Genomic DNA, 18,043 nt, shown 5'->3' with positions numbered 1-18,043 from the left:
GGTGGGGGTCAGACTTTGGACAAGGCATTCGGCAAGGGCCGCTATGTTTAGAGCCCATTGCCACATGGCACTAAAAATATACGTCTTAGGCTAAAGGCGAACTCAAGTCACTTCAACACATTTCATTGCCTGAATAAGATAAGATGCAACACTTTTAAGCATTCTTATGTCCAAGGGATTCAGTTGTTCAAATGTGACACATTAAGCATCAGCAAATTGCATGAAAAATTTCACTTTCTAAAGGTTTTCAGACACTTGTAATTTAGCTGATGCTTGACTAGCCATTTAACAAATAAAAAAATACTCAAATATGACTCATCTTTACAGCATACATTGAAACTATAGAACATGTTTTGTATCTTTTGTGTCTTCAGCAGAAGCCTGCCAACGAAAACTATGGGAAGAAAGAAAATACAAATATCTCGTATTTTGGACCAAAGGAATCGACAGGTCAGTCTGTATAAAATGCAATGTTTGTAATCAAATCATTTAACTACTGTGAATATTTGAAATAGTGTATACTCCCGATATACAATTTGAATTATTGGTGTTAAATTGGAGACGCAGTATGGTCAGAGTGGTCTGCTGTGGTGGGAAAGATATACGTGTTCTTTCTTCAGTGTCTGTGGTGTCTTGTCCTGTCATGCATGTCTCAATATAGACCGTGTATTACTGTTGGTCTGCAGGTGACTTTTACCAAGCGTAAGTTTGGTCTGATGAAGAAGGCCTACGAGCTGAGCGTGTTGTGTGACTGTGAGATCGCCCTCATCATCTTCAACAGCACCAACCGCCTCTTCCAGTACGCCAGCACCGACATGGACAAAGTACTGCTCAAGTACACCGAGTACAGCGAACCGCACGAGAGCCGCACCAATACGGACATACTGGAGGTGAGGCCTAGTGTCCCGGAATTATACACTCATTAATTCTGTATCATCACTGCAATACCATTTCTTGGAATGTTTTTTTTTTAATGAAGGACGACATTAGCCTGCCCAGGGCCAACCGGTGTAAATTAGCACTTGTGTTTCAACCTGGTAAAATGCATTTCTCCTGAAAAGGTTAACATTTTGCACACTGTCCCTGTTTCATTAAATAAATAAACTAAACCAAGTTTCTTATTACACTGATCAGGTCAAGCATTATGGCTGCAAAGGTACTCAAGTCATGGCACCTGTTAGTGAGTGGCATTCATATTAAACAAATGCAAATGTTGTCTTTTTGAATTGTTAGAAGCAATGAAGAAGTAATTGATTGCACGCTTGTGAGCAAGTATAAGCTCTATGTTAAGTCACAAAAATGTAGTTATTGCAAAGGGATTCCCATAAAGGAGACTTTGGTAGCACTCCACAGTCTAATTTTCTCCCCCATACTCCAGCCATAAAATGCATTTACACTTTGATTGTAAAAAACACTGCATGTTTGAGGCTGCCACACTGGGAAAACTGCGACCGGTGATGAACTCGTGAACACACTTTTGACCAATGATCCTATTAACAATTGCATCAGGTGGTCAGCATGTTTTTGTGTTGTGTTTACAGACGCTCCGTAAAAAGGGTTTCGGTCTGGATGGCTCGGAGCTGGACAGTGAGGAGAGCATACAGGTTGTTTCAGACAAGTTTGATCTGAGTGAAGGGATGGACTTATCTGTGGCCCGGCAGCGCTTTTATGTGAGTACACATTGATTTATTACACAAATCACGCTGAATGTTTCTAAATGGCATAACGTTTTGGGTGGTTATATTTGTAGTTGTAGCGTCAACTTCAACTTCAGAAAATGGTCTTTCAGTGGCATTTCAGATCATGCTTTTAGTCATCATATTGTGTGTTTTTGGTACAAAGTTAGGATTGCGTTAACAGGGTATGTACATTCTCTTCTCTCCCAAAAAGCCTCCTTCTCTGCTCACCCCGGAGGCCCAGTTCCCTGTCTTGTCCGGCTGTGAGAACGGACAACCACACCCCTCCAACATGGGCGCTCACAGGCATTCCGGGTTCAAACCATTGGGGTCCAGACCAGGATCTGCCAGTCCCGCCGCTGCACACCATCACAGTGCCTTTATGTCTCCCCACTCAGGTACCGCACATCCGGACATGACTATAACACTGCACTGTATGTCCATTTCTCAAACACCTTGTGACGTTTCCTCAAATTTGAAAAAAGATCTTGCCGCAAATGTATGAAAAATAAGATGTAAGAAATGCGCTTGGCGTTTACATTCACCTGGTCAGACAATTTACTTTATGTTTGTTTTATGTAAGCTAACTTTCTTTGGCCAGTAGATAACAGATCGCCATGTATATGAATGAAGGACTTGTGCAATAGTTTAATTAATACAGTAATAGTGTGATGTGTGTGTCTCCCTGTGGGCCCTGCAGCTGCTGAGAACTCACAGGAAACTTGAGTGTGAAACTGGCCTTTTTTCTCTCTCTCTTTCTCTCTGTGGTAGCCGCTTTAACTAGTTCTGTGGTTTTTTGACTCGAGCACACCTGCCCCTCGTGTGCTGTCCTTGGTATATAGCACAGACAAAAAACTGGCATAAACCATAATGAAAGAAATCTGTTTAGTTGTGGGTAAAATGTCACATAAGTTGTACATAGTTGTCCAAGATCAAACTAAAAGAGGAAGCGTCTAACACAGATGGAGGTGAGGAAGGTGTTGAGCTCACATCTCTTTTCACTTCCTGCTCTATGTTTTGAGTCGTGGTTGTGTGTTTTGGCAGGTATCGGATACTCTGTGTTTGCCCATGGAAACTTGAACCGGGCCCTGGAGATGAAGAGTCCGTCTCCCGCTCTGGGCCTTGGTCCTGAGGGGCTGAGGGACGGCTCAGCCAACCAAGGACTAGGGCCTCGCAACAACCACCACTCCTCTGTGAGTGTTTACTGTGTGCCCCATAGAAACCCACAGACTTTACAGCTGCATTACCCACTAAATGAGTCCACCACTACTTGCTGTCTTCATCTAGTTATAAAACAATTTATTGCAAATGTGTAAGAAAGAACATTGTAAGAAAGTCACATATGAAACTATGGGATGAGAAATGAGGGTGGTCCAATTATAGAGATATGAACCATAAACGAGAACAACAAATCTACAATCTGGCAGTTAAACAGCTATTTCCATTATTTTGGTTATTTTGAAATATTTAAAAAAAATAAGTTTTCATTCTCAATTGATAGACAATGTGCAAATTAATGGACGTCAGGGCAGTTTTGCAACATTATTTTCTATCAATTATCATTAGTATGACCTAAGCGTTTCATCCCTCTGCTGTCCTTCTTGCGGCCACCAGAGGGGGCACTTGTACCAGGGCTTACACTCAGGCGGATCCATTGTGTCTATGGGCAAAACGGGACTTTTGGGCCACAGCCTCGGAGGATACGGCCTGCCATCTCCTGCAGCATCTGGTATGTTCCAAGTTAAATACCTAACTTTTTCATTCATCTAATTCACCTGTTCCCAAAGTCTGCAGCACACAGCCCCCTTATCGATCCAAAGACCCTTTGAAGTCCCTCAATAACAATTCACACTCTGTTTAGATTAACATGTAATGTTTTTCTTTTTAAAGTTGATCCAAAATAGCCTGAATGAATATAAATCATTTAAGTTGTAAACACATATATACGACCCATTTGCAAAAAAATAAAATAAAAAGGAAAGCTGGGTCAGGAAATATGAGGTATTGAAATAATTAGAATCAAACAAGAAGTAAGATAAGATAAGATAAGATAAGATAATCCTTTATTGTCCCACATGGGGAAATTTCATTGGTGCAACGCAGGAAGATACAGAGGTAGATACAGAAGAACAGATCACTTATAGGAAGTCTGAAAAACACTTTCAGTAGAAGATCTCCTATAAATAAATAAAAACTCCCATAGACAAATAAATAAATAAATAAATAAATAAATACATAAATACCATTGCGTGTGATCACGACAGTAATTGCACATGAATATGTGTCACAACGGCACATGGATTGCACATGAATTTCACAGTAATTGCACATGAATTCCAACAGTAATTGCACATATGACAGAATTGCACATCAGTATTAGGTTAGTTCAGTATTTCGAGTGTTCAGGACTAACAGTGTTTGTTATAAAGTCTGACAGCAGCAGTAAGGAAAGACCTACGGAACCTTTCCTTCACACATCGAGGGTGGATCAGTCTCTCACTGAAGCTGCTCTCCAGAGCGGACAGAGTGTCCTGCAGGGGGTGAGACTCATGGTCCAGCATAGATGTGAATCTAGCCAGGACCCTCCTGTCCCCCACCTCCTGCACCGAGTCCAGAGCACAGCCCAGGACGGAGCTGGACTTCTTGATGACTCTGTCCAGCCTCTTCCTCTCCCTCTCTGTGATGCTGCTGCTCCAGCAGGCCACACCGTACAGGAGGGCTGATGCCACCACAGAGTCATAGAAGGTCTTCAGGAGTGGCCCTGTCACTCCAAAAGACCTGAGTCTCCTCAGGAGGTAGAGCCGACTCTGGCTCTTCCTGTACAGTGCGTCTGTGTTATGAGTCCAGTCCAGTTTGTGGTTCAGATGAACACCCAGATACTTGTATGAGTCCATTCTCTCAATGTCCCTTCCCTGGATGTTCACTGGTTGTGTCTGCGGAAGTCCACCACCATCTCCTTGGTCTTCCCCGCGTTGATGAGGAGGTGGTTCCGCTGACACCAGTCCACAAAGTCCTGTGCCAGTCCTCTGTACTCCGCATCATCGTCATCCGTGATGAGTCCGATGATGGCAGAGTCATCAGAGAACTTCTGCAGGACACAGCTGTCCGTGTCATGTCTGAGGCCTGCAGTGTAAAGGGTGAAGAGAAAGGGCGCGAGGACAGTGCCCTGGGGCGCCCCCACACTGCAGGTCCGAGTGTCAGACACACAGTCCCATGCTCTCACAAACTGGGGTCGGTCTGTGAGGTAATCCAGGATCCACTCTGCCAGGTCATACTCCACACCAGCCGTCTCCAGCTTGTCCCTCAGGAGCAGCGGCTGGATGGTGTTGAAGGCGCTGGAAAGATCGAAGAACAGGATCCTCACAGAGCTGCCAGGCTTTTCCAGGTGAGAGAGAGAGCGGTGCAGCAGGGAGATGACGGCGTCCTCCACTCCGATGCCAGGCCGATATGCAAACTGCAGCGGGTCCATAGCTGAGCTCACGGTGGAGCGGAGGTGGTCCAGGACCAGCCGCTCCAGTGTCTTCATCAGGTGGGACGTGAGAGCCACTGGCCTGAAGCTGTTGAAGTCTTTGGCGCGCGGTGTCTTAGGCACAGGTACCAGACAGGAGGTCTTCCAGACCTGTGGTACCACCCTCAGCTTCAGGCTCCTGTTGAAGACATGCTCCATAACTCCACACAGTTCATCTGCGCAGGACTTAAGGAGCCTGGGGCTGATGCCGTCAGGTCCTGCTGCCTTCCTCACTTTAATCCTCTTCAGCTCACTCCTCACCTGTTCTGCTGTGACAGTCAGTGGTTGGCAGGGGGACTGTGTGCTGGGGGGATGGGTGAGTCCAGGCGAAGTGGGGAGCTGAAGGTCCGGGGCAGAGAAGCGAAGAGGAACAGATGCAGGGCATTGTCCAGCTGTGGAAGAGGGAGCATGCAGCTGTGCAGGGGGAGGGGCGGGTGACCGATCAAATCTCAAGAAGTGAGCATTTAAATCATTCACCCACTGTAGATCTCCCTCTGTCTGGGCAGGGGGGATTTTGAAGCCTGAGATGGTTTTCAGGCTCCTCCACACCCCCTGAATGTTCTTTTGCTGCAGCTGCTCCTCCATCCTCCTCTTGTAGCCGGCCTCAGCCTCCCTGATCTTCCTCCTCAGCTCCTTCTGCACAGTCCTCAGCTCCTCCTTGTTCCCTGACCTTAAGGCTCTCTTCTTCTCCTTCAGCAGAGCCTTCAGTTCACGGTTAATCCATGGCTTGTTGTTTGGAAAACACCGCACCGTCCGGGAGGGAACAATGTTCTCAAAACAGAAGTTGATGTAGTCTGTGATGCACTCTGTGATGGTGTTGATGTCCTTCCCATGTGGGCCATAGAGTCCAGACAGTGGTGTTGAAGCAGTCCCTCAGAGCCTCCTCGCTCTCAGCAGACCGCATCCTCACCACACGGGACACCACAGGCTGCCTGCGCACGATAGGTTCATACACAGGCCTCAGATGTACAGGGTTGTGGTCCGAGCTGCCCAGGGGAGGGAGGGGGGAAGAGGAAAAAGCCTCTTTGGTGTTGGCAAAAAACAAGTCCAATGTTCTATTGTTTCTGGTTGGGCAGGTAACATACTGGGTGTATGTTGGTGGAACAGAAGAGGGAGAAGCGTGGTTAAAGTCACCAGAGACGAGGAAGAGAGCCTGTGGGTGCTGTGTTTGCAGCTTACAAGTGCAGGAGAGCAGTGCTTCACAAGCATATTCAGCATTGACAGACGGGGCCACATAGACCGCGATCAAAATCACATGTGAGAACTCCCGGGGCAGATAATATGGCCTCATGCCAATAGCCAATAGTTCAATATCTCTGTTACATAGCTGCTCCTTCACTGTGCAGTGTTCGGGTTTGGACCAGCTCATGTTCACATACACAGCAAGACCTCCTCCTCTTTTCTTTCCGCATTCTTTCGTTCTGTCCGCCCGCAGCAGATGAAAATTGTCCAAACCTACAATAGAGTCTGGCATTTCTGCTGTTAACCAGGTCTCTGTGAAAATCAAGACCCTGCTTTCCCTATAAATCCTCTGGGACCGCACGAGGCTCGCTATTTCCGTCATTTTATTTTGAAGGGACCTCACGTTACCCATGACTACGGCGGGAACCGACACTCTGTTTGTCCCTCTCTTCTCTCGGAGTTTACGTCCAGCCCATCTGCTTCGTTGCGTTTTCCTTAGGATGTCCGCCGGGATAACGTGACGATCTCCGGGTAAGACGACTGTTCTCCGCAGTTTCATGAGTTCTTCCTTTGTGTAAACGCGGAGCCGGGGGGCTCAGAGCCAAGACACATCGCGACGACACGACGAAAACACTCAATCCAGCCGAATAAAGTCAAAACAAGTTAATTTAAAGCGATTCCAGTGCGTGTCCCGATCGTTCGTGAAGTTCCTCTTTTATATAAACGTGTATACAAACGTGTACCGACGACACGCCGTACTTTAGCGGCGGCCAGAGGACGCGGGGGGGGGGGGGCTGGTGGGCTAGCTCGGAGCTAGCTCACATCACAACAGCGCGACGAAAAACGCTCAAATCCATCCGAAAAAAGTCAAAAACAGTTGAATTAAAAACAATTCCAGCGCGTGTCCCTATCGTACAATAAAATAGAAAAAAATATTCACAAAATATAGCAGATAAAGCACAATAAGTGTGAGAAAAAAGAGAGAGCGTTTACACCGGGCTGCTAGCTGTACCAGCGCCTTATGACGCTGTAGAGATCCAACTCACTCTGACTAGAGATCAAAGTCCTTCATTACGCTATTGGGACATGCCAACGCATTTTGACAATGTCTTGGTCTTCTTCAGGGCATTATGTGATGTGCTTGATGTAAATCTCAATTGCTTGTTGTGAAGACAACCTTTTGGGGGCCCCATGCAGTGCCTCTGAGTCCCCACCAGGGGAACCCAGACCCCATTTTGGGAATCTGTGATGAATTAATAAAGTGAAGGTTATTCAATGTATTTAAAGATGTACGATTTTCTTTACTTGCAGAATGCAGCCAGTCTGGATTTTATCATAGTCTACATCGAGCTGCAGTGAGCCAGTGGCAGACAGCACAGCCTCTGCAGGACACCCACGGGAATCAAATCAATCCAGGGTAGGAATAATAACATGTTAACAAAGTATGGATTAAACAAGCCATTCTGGGATTTTTGGGGATGTAAACTGGCTTGAACAGCACATACTTTCCTTTTGCCACCAAAGTACTTTAAAATGTAAAATCCCCTCAAAATACTATTATAAACAAGGAACATCAACATAACTTTGGGCTTTCAGTGGGATACACGCTACAGTAAATGTGCACTGCATGTACTGCATGTACATCATGTATTGGTAAAACTATAAAATATCTAGAAATCAAATGTGCTTTATTTAGCAAGTGAAGTTTTCTAAGATCTTTATTCTACTTGAGTCGTATTTCAGTTAGTTTAATAACATTTGTTCCATTAAGGCCTCATGATTCTCACTCCAGAGACTTGCCCCTTTACAAGTTGTGGACGCGATGTCACTGATCAGACAGTTTGTCGAGAATTTGTTTTAATAGATTTTAGTGGTCAATAACGATAACTGAAGTCCTAACAAACTTTCATGTGACTTATTACAGCTATTTTCAGCTATTACTTTAGATAACGTAAGTAACATTTTGACTGAGCTACTTTTACTTGTATAGGAGTAATATTTGAACAGATGTATCTGCATTTGTCTCTGTTCTAGTTATCTAACCTAATACTGATGTGCAATTCTGTCGTATGTGCAATTACTGTGAAATTCATGTGCAATCTATGTCCTGTCGTGACACATATTCATGTGCAATTACTGTCGGGATCACATGCAATGGTATTTATTTATTTATTTATTTGTCTATGGGAGTTTTTATTTATTTATAGGAGATCTTCTACTGAAAGTGTTTTTCAGACTTCCTATAAGTGATCTGTTCTTCTGTATCTACCTCTGTATCTACCTGCGTTGCACCAATGAAATTTCCCCATGTGGGACAATAAAGGAATATCTTATCTTATCTTATCTGATTTGTTCAACCTAAATGCCACACTGACACCTTTTTGGTTCTTGCTGTTCCCAGGATGTCCAGTGGAGGGTGCTCTTTCCCCTCTCAGCCCTGCTCCTCCACTTCTCCACTCATGCCTTCTCTGAACCTCAGCATCAAATCGGAGCACACCTCACCGGACCACATGTCCTCGCCTTCCTCTCCTCCTCTGCTCCAGCTCAAAGACCGCTCTCCAATCAGCAACCCCGATTCCACTCGGCCCAGCCCACCTCACGCACAACTGGCCAATCAAATGAAGGAGCTCTCCAAAGGTCACGCCCACAGCGAGGAGGAGATGCTCAGGCCATTGGAGTTAAGTGACACTTGGCAGAGATAGCTTTAGGTTATGCCATTGCCCTCACATAGATGCAATGCAGCAATAACAAATTGTCCACAGTTTGGATGTTAAAAACAGAGCTGGTCTCTCCTTGGAGATTTTTTCCAACTGTATCTAATTAATAATGGCGATAGTTGTATATGTTTTTAATAATCTCAACAACTTTCTTTCACATATTTTTGCAAAAGATTAGTTAGTGTGGGACAGTGCGACCAGCTCTCAAGTTTCCGACTCCCAATCAAACATATGCTTTATAATGCAGCCATGTTCACAAACTTCTTTTTTTTGTGTTGTTTCTTTTACCTATATATGCATTAAATTCACACACACTCTTGCTTGTTATTTCTGCTTCTAACCCATCAGCTTTGAGGGTTGAATGAAAAGGGTTCATGAAAGCAACCCGTCTTCTTTTTATGCTGGATTGGTATAAACATTTCCCCACAATGGAACCCACAAAGCACAAATGATATAGTCAATTTTCTTCAAAAGGTGCGAATGGTGCCTATTTGCAACTATTTATGCATTTTGATGTGTTTTTATGTTTTCGTAGGCGGCTATTAACTATTGTGGGTGCCATTTTTAGTTATTCATTTGGCTTATTTACACTATTACTATTCAACAAAATTGCCACAACTTCCAAGTGGTTTATATTGTAATCTAGAATAATTTATTTTATTCAATTTAGAGAGATTGTGTTTAATTTCATTTGCCTTGAAGCAGAATATGTTTTTTGTTTGTTATGTTGCTGTAGTTATTTGATTAAATCATTTCAAAAGGGCTAATGAATTACAGCTAAAAATAGATCTATGTTTCTTGCATATTTTAACATTTTGTTCATGGGTAATATAACGATTGTTTTTCTACTGTTGGCCACAAGAGGCATCCCAGTGTAGTTTAGCTTTAGTATGTGAGATAAATGATCCAATGAACCTGAATGACCAGACGTGGGTCGAGCTTTGTCCATAAAAAAATCTATCAAGCTGTTCTCCACACCAGCTCTGTCAAAAATAATGATGCTGTTATTATTAATTATTTCAATATCTTCAGTATTAAGTGTGGGAGTGTGTGTTTTTATATCTTTGGCTCATTTGATGTGATTGCTTCAATAAAAATAAAAAAGGTTTGATTGGTGAATTCCCGTTTCACACCATCATGTTTCTGTTTGTCTTTGAGGTAAATTGTGTCTCCTGGAGCTGCTGTTTCGGCTTTGATGCGAGCACAGATGAAATGATGTCCACTGCGCGGCCATCACACTTTCATGTATCCATTTATTTAGTGCTACCCACCTCTGCTCTCGGCACACTCGCTCTCATTATCATGTCTCGCTCCTGTCAGTGAAACCCACCAGGCCACCAACCAATGAGGGGAACAAAGAATGGGCCACTTTAAAAGGCCTTTACATTTGCCTCTGTGTCAGTGGTTTTCTTACCCCTATGGTGCGTTTTTTTTGTTGCGGTTTTTCCTTTTCATTTTATCAAAACCAGAGGAACAGAGCAGAGAGGATGCCCACACCATCCCAGTCCATCTTTGTCGTCTGCTGCTCCGTAAATGAAAAGAGAGTCAGACTGGGGGTCATGTCTGGGCTGCTCCCCAGGGACGTCCCGTGTCTAGGTCCCACACACAAGGGCTGTGGTTGTTGGTTCTGTCGTGATTCAGGCCACCGCAGTCCACAGAGAGGCCTCCAGCGCAGATCAGGAAGAGGTGAAGAAATACTCAAGTACAAACACAGACTACAGTGTCTTCTGTATAAACTGATCCATCAATGGTAGATTATTCTTGAGAAATGTAAATGTAAAAGTTACAAGTTTTAACTACTAAACCCACCAAACCTCATCACTATAGTATATAGAGCCTAAGACTATTACTATGGCAACTGGGGCTGTTACTGAGCTTTGTGTAGAACGGCTGCTTAAACTATAAGGAATCTTGGCACTTTTATCATCTCATCTGTATTTATCAGGCCAATTAGTCACAAAGAAAAATATCTGTAACACAAGACAGAGAAGCATGTTTTTTTAAATTCTGCACATTCTCGTTATGCATTATATTAAAGTTAAGTGTCATTTTTATTGAAGCGGGTCTTCCACTCACTGATTGCTTATTTTACTATACAATGTTACTTGTTTGTCTGGAATTAAACATATCTGCAGATGCAACTCCAATCACAGTTAGAATATCTCCATGGAGAAAAATAGGTGGTGTAGCAGAAATGTACCGCAGTGTACCTTTAAAGACAGTTCTTCCCACAGTCCAGGAGAGCATTGAGTTCATAGTAATAAGTGATTAAAGAATAAACGTCCATGGCGGCTGGGGCAGAGGTCAGACCACCAGACACTATTGTCATGCACAACTTTTGTCAGCCAGTCCAGACACCTTTAGCACAGAGCGCTCCCACCATTGTGCGCTGCATTAAGTGGGACACATTAATAGCTCAAAGATAGCAAATGATAAAAAGTATTTTATTATTATGCCAAACTAAAAAAACTTAAGATTTATAACCAAGTTCACACCATGCATTCCAAAACATAATAGAATGGAAACACTTCCTAACACAATGATGTCAGTGCAAGAAAAACAAAACAAACATACAATTGAATAACTGATGATACAAATGTGAAGACGTCAAACAAAATTGTGATGCTGAAATTAAAAAACTATGCATTGATCAGTCTACTTTTGTAAGCATAAAAAACTATTCTCCATTATCAGTTGTAAGAAGTAAAATGAAGTGAGATTGTTTACAGAATCTCTGAGCCTACAGGCACTTAAACATTTTGAAATAAACAACAACTCCAAAACAACAACATATCTGTCTTGACATCCAGACTGTTCAGTCTCAGTCGTGCAGTCCCCTACAGTTCAAACTTTAAATTAAAAACACACTTTTAGCACTCTTGAATCGGTTTCTTTGAGAGATCTGGAATCTCTCCAATAATATCTACACGGGGATAAAAATAAAAATACCCCTTTACAATTAAATGTCTTCATCTCCAAAGGTAGTACATCAAACTGTACAGCAATAATGCAGCATTTAAGATTTTACCATGCAACCTAGAAAATGCTGGTAATCACCTATTTTAAAAGCGGTAGAAAAGTTTAATAAATACTCACACCTTTAGTATTTCTGACCAGTTGGCTGCTGGTCATTGCAGTGATGAAAACGTTGAAAGCTTTACGTGTTCAAATCAATGCATTTACCAGCTCATATGCAGCATAATCAAAAAATGTGATACATTTAAGATTAGACTGAGAACTCTCTTTTTTAGTTATAATGCACTTTGTATATGTTACTTTTCTATCACGTTAAAAAGCTCTTGTGTAGTTCTATTTAGGATACAGCAGCAAATACTTGTCGTAACATATCAGTCCTTCGTGCTCAGCAGTTAGAGTATGGAGAGAAAAGTCTGGATAGTGGAGGATGGCACAAGTTCAGAAATGTGGTTCTTTTTAACCATTAGTTCTTGTATTGCTCACATTTAGCTGTGCATGAGGTACTGGTGGAAGTAGATGCCAAAGAGGGAGCTGAGGACTTGACATGCAGCGACCCACCAGGTGAGGAAAGCAAAGAAACCTCGGAAAAACAGTGGAGTGAGCACAGCTCTAAGGGCTGTGAAGGATTCGGACAGGCGAGATACTGTGGCCTGGATGTCCTCCTCCATGTAGTCCACACCCTCCTCATCCTCATCCAGGACCATGGACACTGCAGGGGCAGCGGTAGGAAAGACCAGAGCCGGGGTCACACCAGGGGCCTGCTCTGCTCCAGGGGTCCACGAGAAGTCTCCTGCATGGCAGTAACTTATGATTATAACTGCAACACTTTCTAATAGCACTAATGACATATTAAGTTGGTTTTCAAATATTGAATATTAAACTAGAACATAAATAAATCAGCATTTTACATTTTGTTCATTGTAAACGGCAAAATTGCTCCATGGCGGCTTAACAATAGAAATAGATCCATTGACCTCCTGTTCAAGCCATTCATAAATTGAACTTTACCGTAAAAAGTATCAGATTGTGATGGAAAAAAAGCCATCAGGCAAAAGGAAGAAAGTACAGAGCAGTAGATAGACGTTAGAACAGACTGATTAACCAAACATGAATGAATCAATCTAAATTCAAGAGTTAACTGATACGAGCATTATCACATGGTTTAAATCTCATTAAATGTATAGGCAATTGGATAGGCATAAAGCTTTTTCTGTAAAATTGCAGCACAGCTTTTATTGCCATGTGAATATGTGATATAAAGTTTATACAGAATGTGATTTTTTTGGGGGGCAATTTTTCATAAGATTTGAATGATAACTCATGGTTAGTGGTTGGGTGAAGCCATTTATGCACAACACAAATGTGTTTACACTTTTTAAAATCATAATAACAGAAACTACGCAAATGACCCTGATCAAAAGTTTACATACCCTGGTGATTTTTTCTTGATAACATGCACACAAGTGACACGAACAGGTTTGAAAGGCTACTATAGGTAACCATGGTCACCTGTGATCTGTTTGCTTGTCATCAGTGTGTGTGTGTAAAAGGTCAGAAGTTTCTGGGCTCCTGTCAGACCCTTGTATCTTTCATCCAGTGCTGAACTGATGTTTCTGGATTGAGTCATGGGGAAAGCAAAAGCATTGTCAAAGGTAATTGACCCGTTTAAACAGGAAAAGGATATAAAAAGATATCTATGGAATTGAGAATGAGCAGTGTTCAAACTCTAATTAAGAAGTGGAAAATGAGGGATTCTGTGGAAACCAAAACAAGGTCAGCTAGACCAACAAACATTTCAGCCACAACTGCCAGGAAAATTGTTCGATGCGCAAAGGAAAAAAAAAACACAAATAACTTGAAATACTGGACTCTGGGTTTCAGCTGTGGTGTGGCCGTTTCTAGGTGCACAATAAGGAGGCACTGCACTGAAGATGGGCTGCATGGCCAAGTCATCAGAAGAAAGTCATTACTACGCAAATGCCACAAAGTATCCCGCTTACAATATGCCAAACAGCACAGAGACAAGCCTCAAAACTTATGGAACAAAGTCATTTGGAGTGATGAGACCAAAATTTAACTTTTTGGCCACAACCATAAGTTTCATCAAGGGCTATGATGAAAGGTACACCATTCCTACTGTGAAACCCGGAGGTGCATTGCTTATGTTACGGGGGGTTGAATGCAGCAGGTTATCAGAAAATACTGGAAAGATTTGCATCATCAGGCCGAAAGCTGCACATGGAACGTGCTTGGACGTTCCAACATGACAATGATCCAAGACACAAAGCCAAGTCAAAGAGTCATTGGCTACAGCAGAATAAAGTGAAGGTTCTTGAGTGGCGTCTCAATCTCCTGACCCCAATATCATTGAGCCACTCTGGGGAGATCTCACATGTGCAGTTCATGCAAGACAATTTACAGGAATCCTTTTTGCCTGGCTTCACCCAACCACTAACCATGTGTGAAGAAATGTTTTTGTGTTATCATTCATATTTTCTGAAAAATTGCCGTCATCTATCAGAAATTCTACCATTAAACTTATGAGCACAACTGTAAAAGTCAGATTTACTATCCGGGGTGCATCAAACATACCCAGTGCCTTAAGTGCCAAAGTGGAGAAGAGAATCAGGAAAATGGGAACCAGATACTGCAGAGTCACTACGGTCAGGTAGCAGAACACACGGGTGACCTACGAGAAAACAGAATGCTCAATTTACAGTGAGCATTTCTTATGATTAAAGCAATACAAAATTACTCCATGACAAAAACAGGCCTGACCTTCCTCTGTATGTCAATAGCAGCAATGCGTCCAGCTTCCTTCTTCATTTGTTCCACCCACTTCTGTGCCAGGTTGAGATAAGCCTGCAGGTGATAACGGATGAGAACCAACCGCAGCACGCACAGCGCCACAATGATCCCCAAACGCATACTGTCAAAGGCTGAACTGGACACTCTGCAAAACAAAACCAACAACCACAGATGGGTATACGCGTGTTTTACGGTCACAATAAAACATTTGAAATCACCTTTACTCATACATTGTAATAGAGGTTTTTCCCAGTGGTGCGTTGGCCAGGAAGTCTCTTGCGATTGGCTTCACCCACAGGATCAACACAATGATTGGAGACATGAAACTCATGTGCAGCAGAATCCTATGCAATGATAACAATGTTACAAACACAGCAGGCGGCCTAATACACACATGTACAAGCTAAATACACGTTTTATAATTGTTTTTACTGGATCATTGGTCGATCAGAGTTCATCTGGACAGCGTCAAGATGAGTCTGAGCCATTCTTAGTCCAGGGAAAGCCAAAAGAGATCCAATGTAGGCACACACCGCAGCTAGACCAAGTTTGACTGTTAGCTTGGTTACTGGGACTCTGTATGGGGAAAAAAACAACAACATCACAACATGATTTAACAGCTCAGATATAGCTCTTGTCATTTGCTAGATACGTACGACCAGTCGGCATAACCCTGTTGCTTCACAAAGACTTCCAGGTTGTTGAAGAGGCTGTTGAAACCCGGCTCAAGTCCAAACTCCAGATAATCTTCTCTGACCACCAGAACCAACATGGCCACCAGCAAAGACAGAAAGCCAAAGGCAAGACACACCGAGCGCTCGCCTCCCTCCTCTGAGCTAAAGTAGTGACTCATTAAAGTGTGAAGAGTTTTTCTGAGAGTCAAAAGTTAAAGGATATTTTTTTTTGTTGCCTTTTTAAATTATGATTTACAGCAAGTTCACGTGATGGTTCATTCAAAAGGATACACGCCAAAGAGAATTGTCAGAACACACCAGATGGCCCCGATGTTGACCTCATTGCTGGAATCTACAACACTATAGTAGCACTCGGTGAAAATAAAGACTCCAGTTGCATAGACGGCAAAATCTACAAGCCACTGGTACTCCAGGAAGAAGCGCAGCACTGAAAAGAAAACATGAAGTAAATGTGTAGGTTTTAAAAAGACACCATGTCTAAATTGTTGTCAAACATGTAGCGATTTATCTCATAGAGTTACAAAATGTCTATTTTACCAAGCGCATCCATAACATTGACCGGAGCCTTGTCCAGGTAAAGGTCGATGTCTTTAGGCACAGTTAGTGGTTTGCTCTCCCCATTCTGCCTCCTGTAGCAAACAAACTTTTATTTCATACCAAAGCGTTAACATGATGAGGTATTAGATGAAATATATTCCTCTAAATTACAGTGATGTGCCATAGCAGTGCCAAACCCCCTGTCGCACCTGTCTCTCCTGTTTGGTTTGGGCATCTGTTTCCCTGCCAGTGCACACAGCGCTCCCTCTGAAGGGTGTTTGAACCGGAACAAGCTGCGATCAAAAACACAACACTGAGTATACAAACAGACAGCTTCATCATGTAACCAGATGTGAGAGAGACAGTACCTGCCGTTACAGAGAAGCCATCGTGCAAATGAGCAGTGAGGAGCCATTCTCTGCATGATACTGGCAGCCAGCAAGCTGACCACCAACTGGATCCCCATCAGCGCCTGTCAGAACACACACAGGTACATTCAAGTATGAATCTGGAGTCTATAGTCAATGAAGCATAATTTAACTATGGGGTCGGTCTGCAGTGGTGACATTGGAAAAGGTAAATATAAAATTCAGGATGTAAAATAATTGTTTCGACTGTGGGCATGTCTTGTAATGTAATGAGGTACACTGACCACAAAACAAAATTAACTAAATCCTGCCATTGAAATATATATGAGAAAAGCATCATAAAGAAACATGTACATTACAATCTACAATGATGTGTAAAAGCTACGCATAACACTTCAAATACAGCAAGTTTCAAAGACATTTCACAATGAATGAAAGTTAGCAATGGACTGTTGTGCTAAATTTAGCCAAACTTCACCACCTGTCAGTGCTACATGCTTGGTCCTTGGTTCAGTAGTGTAAGCTAGCTAGGCTACATTAGCACTCAGGATTTACAGATACACATACACACAGTATCGCAGCAAAGTATTTCCCTGAAACAACATGTAGTACTACCAAATGAGACGTACCATGTCTTCTCCAAATCTTCACTGTCTTCTCGCTGATACAGTTCTCCACATGTAGGAGTCTTGTCCTGACAGCTGAGCATGGATCTGTGCAGCTGAGAGCTCTGACATGTGACACCGCAGTGTCCCGGATGTTCAATCCCGCGCCGCATTCAGGGCCCGCATTAAACCTGGGACTTTTTAAACTTCTCCACAACAAGAGCAAAGACCCTTGATATAATAGACCGCATAGTCTTATATTTTTTAACATCACACGTCAAGGCTGAGTGTCTCATGAGCTCATACATACTAAAATAATATATACATGTTAAACGACTATGTTAAAATCACTCAAACATAAATGGAATGACTAACTGGTCATGTAACAGAGAGATAGGGGCCCTTCTAGTATAACAGTATAATAACTTAAATGGAAGAGGGTACAACTTTGAGTTTGTGTCCCTAAGACATTGAGGTCTGGGAGAACAGACTCAGCAGAGAGACAGGGGGTCCTCTGCCACTGAGCTGATGTGTCACTCTTGATCAGAAGCCGTAATTGACCTTGTGAATTTTCTAATCTTTATATTTTATGCATCTACCATCATCATCAAATGCAGTATTTTAAAGTTTAATACCTCTATGGCTGACCAAAGCAGGGGTTTATTCTAATTGTGATCCTTTCACTTCCATACGTTAAGTCAGAGAACAAGATTACTAATAAGTAATCTTGTTATCCTTAAGCAACCTGATACAATGTTGGTATATTTACATTTGGAAAATCACTGATTACAACTATAGCCACATTACAGGTTATAGCCAATGTCCAGATAATTGTACATAAATGAAAAAAAGTTTCAGCCAATAGTATCATTGAGAACATGATGTGACACGTAAAATGTTATATTTTGCTATATTCTTTTTGATCATGCTGATAGTAACCTACTCTCATGGCCATTGTGGATAGAATTATA

The 18,043-nt window shown here is 42.5% G+C and overlaps 2 protein-coding genes across 2 annotated transcripts; one reads left to right on the top strand and one right to left on the bottom strand.

Annotated features, from left to right (window-relative positions):
- The first annotated feature begins 369 nt into the window (after positions 1 to 369).
- Positions 370 to 9,349, top strand: mef2b (myocyte enhancer factor 2b). The gene is made up of 8 exons (XM_072438504.1): positions 370 to 450; positions 687 to 890; positions 1,542 to 1,670; positions 1,891 to 2,074; positions 2,721 to 2,869; positions 3,291 to 3,405; positions 7,678 to 7,783; positions 8,768 to 9,349. Exons 1-8 carry the CDS (start codon positions 397 to 399, stop codon positions 9,066 to 9,068), a joined length of 1,242 nt encoding a protein of 413 aa, XP_072294605.1. The 5' UTR covers positions 370 to 396; the 3' UTR covers positions 9,069 to 9,349.
- Positions 9,350 to 11,510: 2,161 nt separating this feature from the next.
- tmem161a (transmembrane protein 161A) lies at positions 11,511 to 17,242 on the bottom strand. The gene is made up of 11 exons (XM_072438707.1): positions 17,097 to 17,242; positions 16,468 to 16,571; positions 16,309 to 16,392; positions 16,100 to 16,191; positions 15,833 to 15,989; positions 15,524 to 15,739; positions 15,300 to 15,443; positions 15,098 to 15,211; positions 14,838 to 15,012; positions 14,652 to 14,748; positions 11,511 to 12,849 (listed from the first exon to the last, which is right to left on the bottom strand). The coding sequence occupies exons 1-11, from the start codon at positions 17,097 to 17,099 to the stop codon at positions 12,545 to 12,547; spliced, it is 1,491 nt and encodes a 496-aa protein (XP_072294808.1). The 5' UTR covers positions 17,100 to 17,242; the 3' UTR covers positions 11,511 to 12,544.
- Between the last annotated feature and the right edge of the window lie 801 nt (positions 17,243 to 18,043).

This window comes from Eucyclogobius newberryi, unplaced genomic scaffold (assembly GCF_026437365.1).
Source record: "Eucyclogobius newberryi isolate DKJ021-1_F unplaced genomic scaffold, fEucNew1.0.hap1 SCAF_9, whole genome shotgun sequence".
NCBI classification, from domain to species: Eukaryota; Metazoa; Chordata; class Actinopteri; order Gobiiformes; family Gobiidae; genus Eucyclogobius; species Eucyclogobius newberryi.
Note: the sequence above shows the minus strand (reverse complement) of the source record. Positions and strands in the feature narration are given on the sequence as shown.

What these genes read in the sequence shown, in the direction of transcription:
- tmem161a (XM_072438707.1), bottom strand. An exon ending in CTGACAATTCTCTTTGGCGT is followed by an intron (nt 15,740 to 15,832) that starts GTATCCTTTTGA and finishes TTTGACTCTCAG; the next exon opens with AAAAACTCTTCACACTTTAA. An exon ending in TTTGGCACTTAAGGCACTGG is followed by an intron (nt 12,850 to 14,651) that starts GTATGTTTGATG and finishes ACTGCCATGCAG; the next exon opens with GAGACTTCTCGTGGACCCCT.
- mef2b (XM_072438504.1), top strand. Translation starts at nt 397, where the DNA reads ATGGGAAGAAAGAAAATACAAATATCTCGTATTTTGGACCAAAGGAAT. An exon ending in TGGCCCGGCAGCGCTTTTAT is followed by an intron (nt 1,671 to 1,890) that starts GTGAGTACACAT and finishes TCTCCCAAAAAG; the next exon opens with CCTCCTTCTCTGCTCACCCC. An exon ending in GGGAATCAAATCAATCCAGG is followed by an intron (nt 7,784 to 8,767) that starts GTAGGAATAATA and finishes TGCTGTTCCCAG; the next exon opens with GATGTCCAGTGGAGGGTGCT.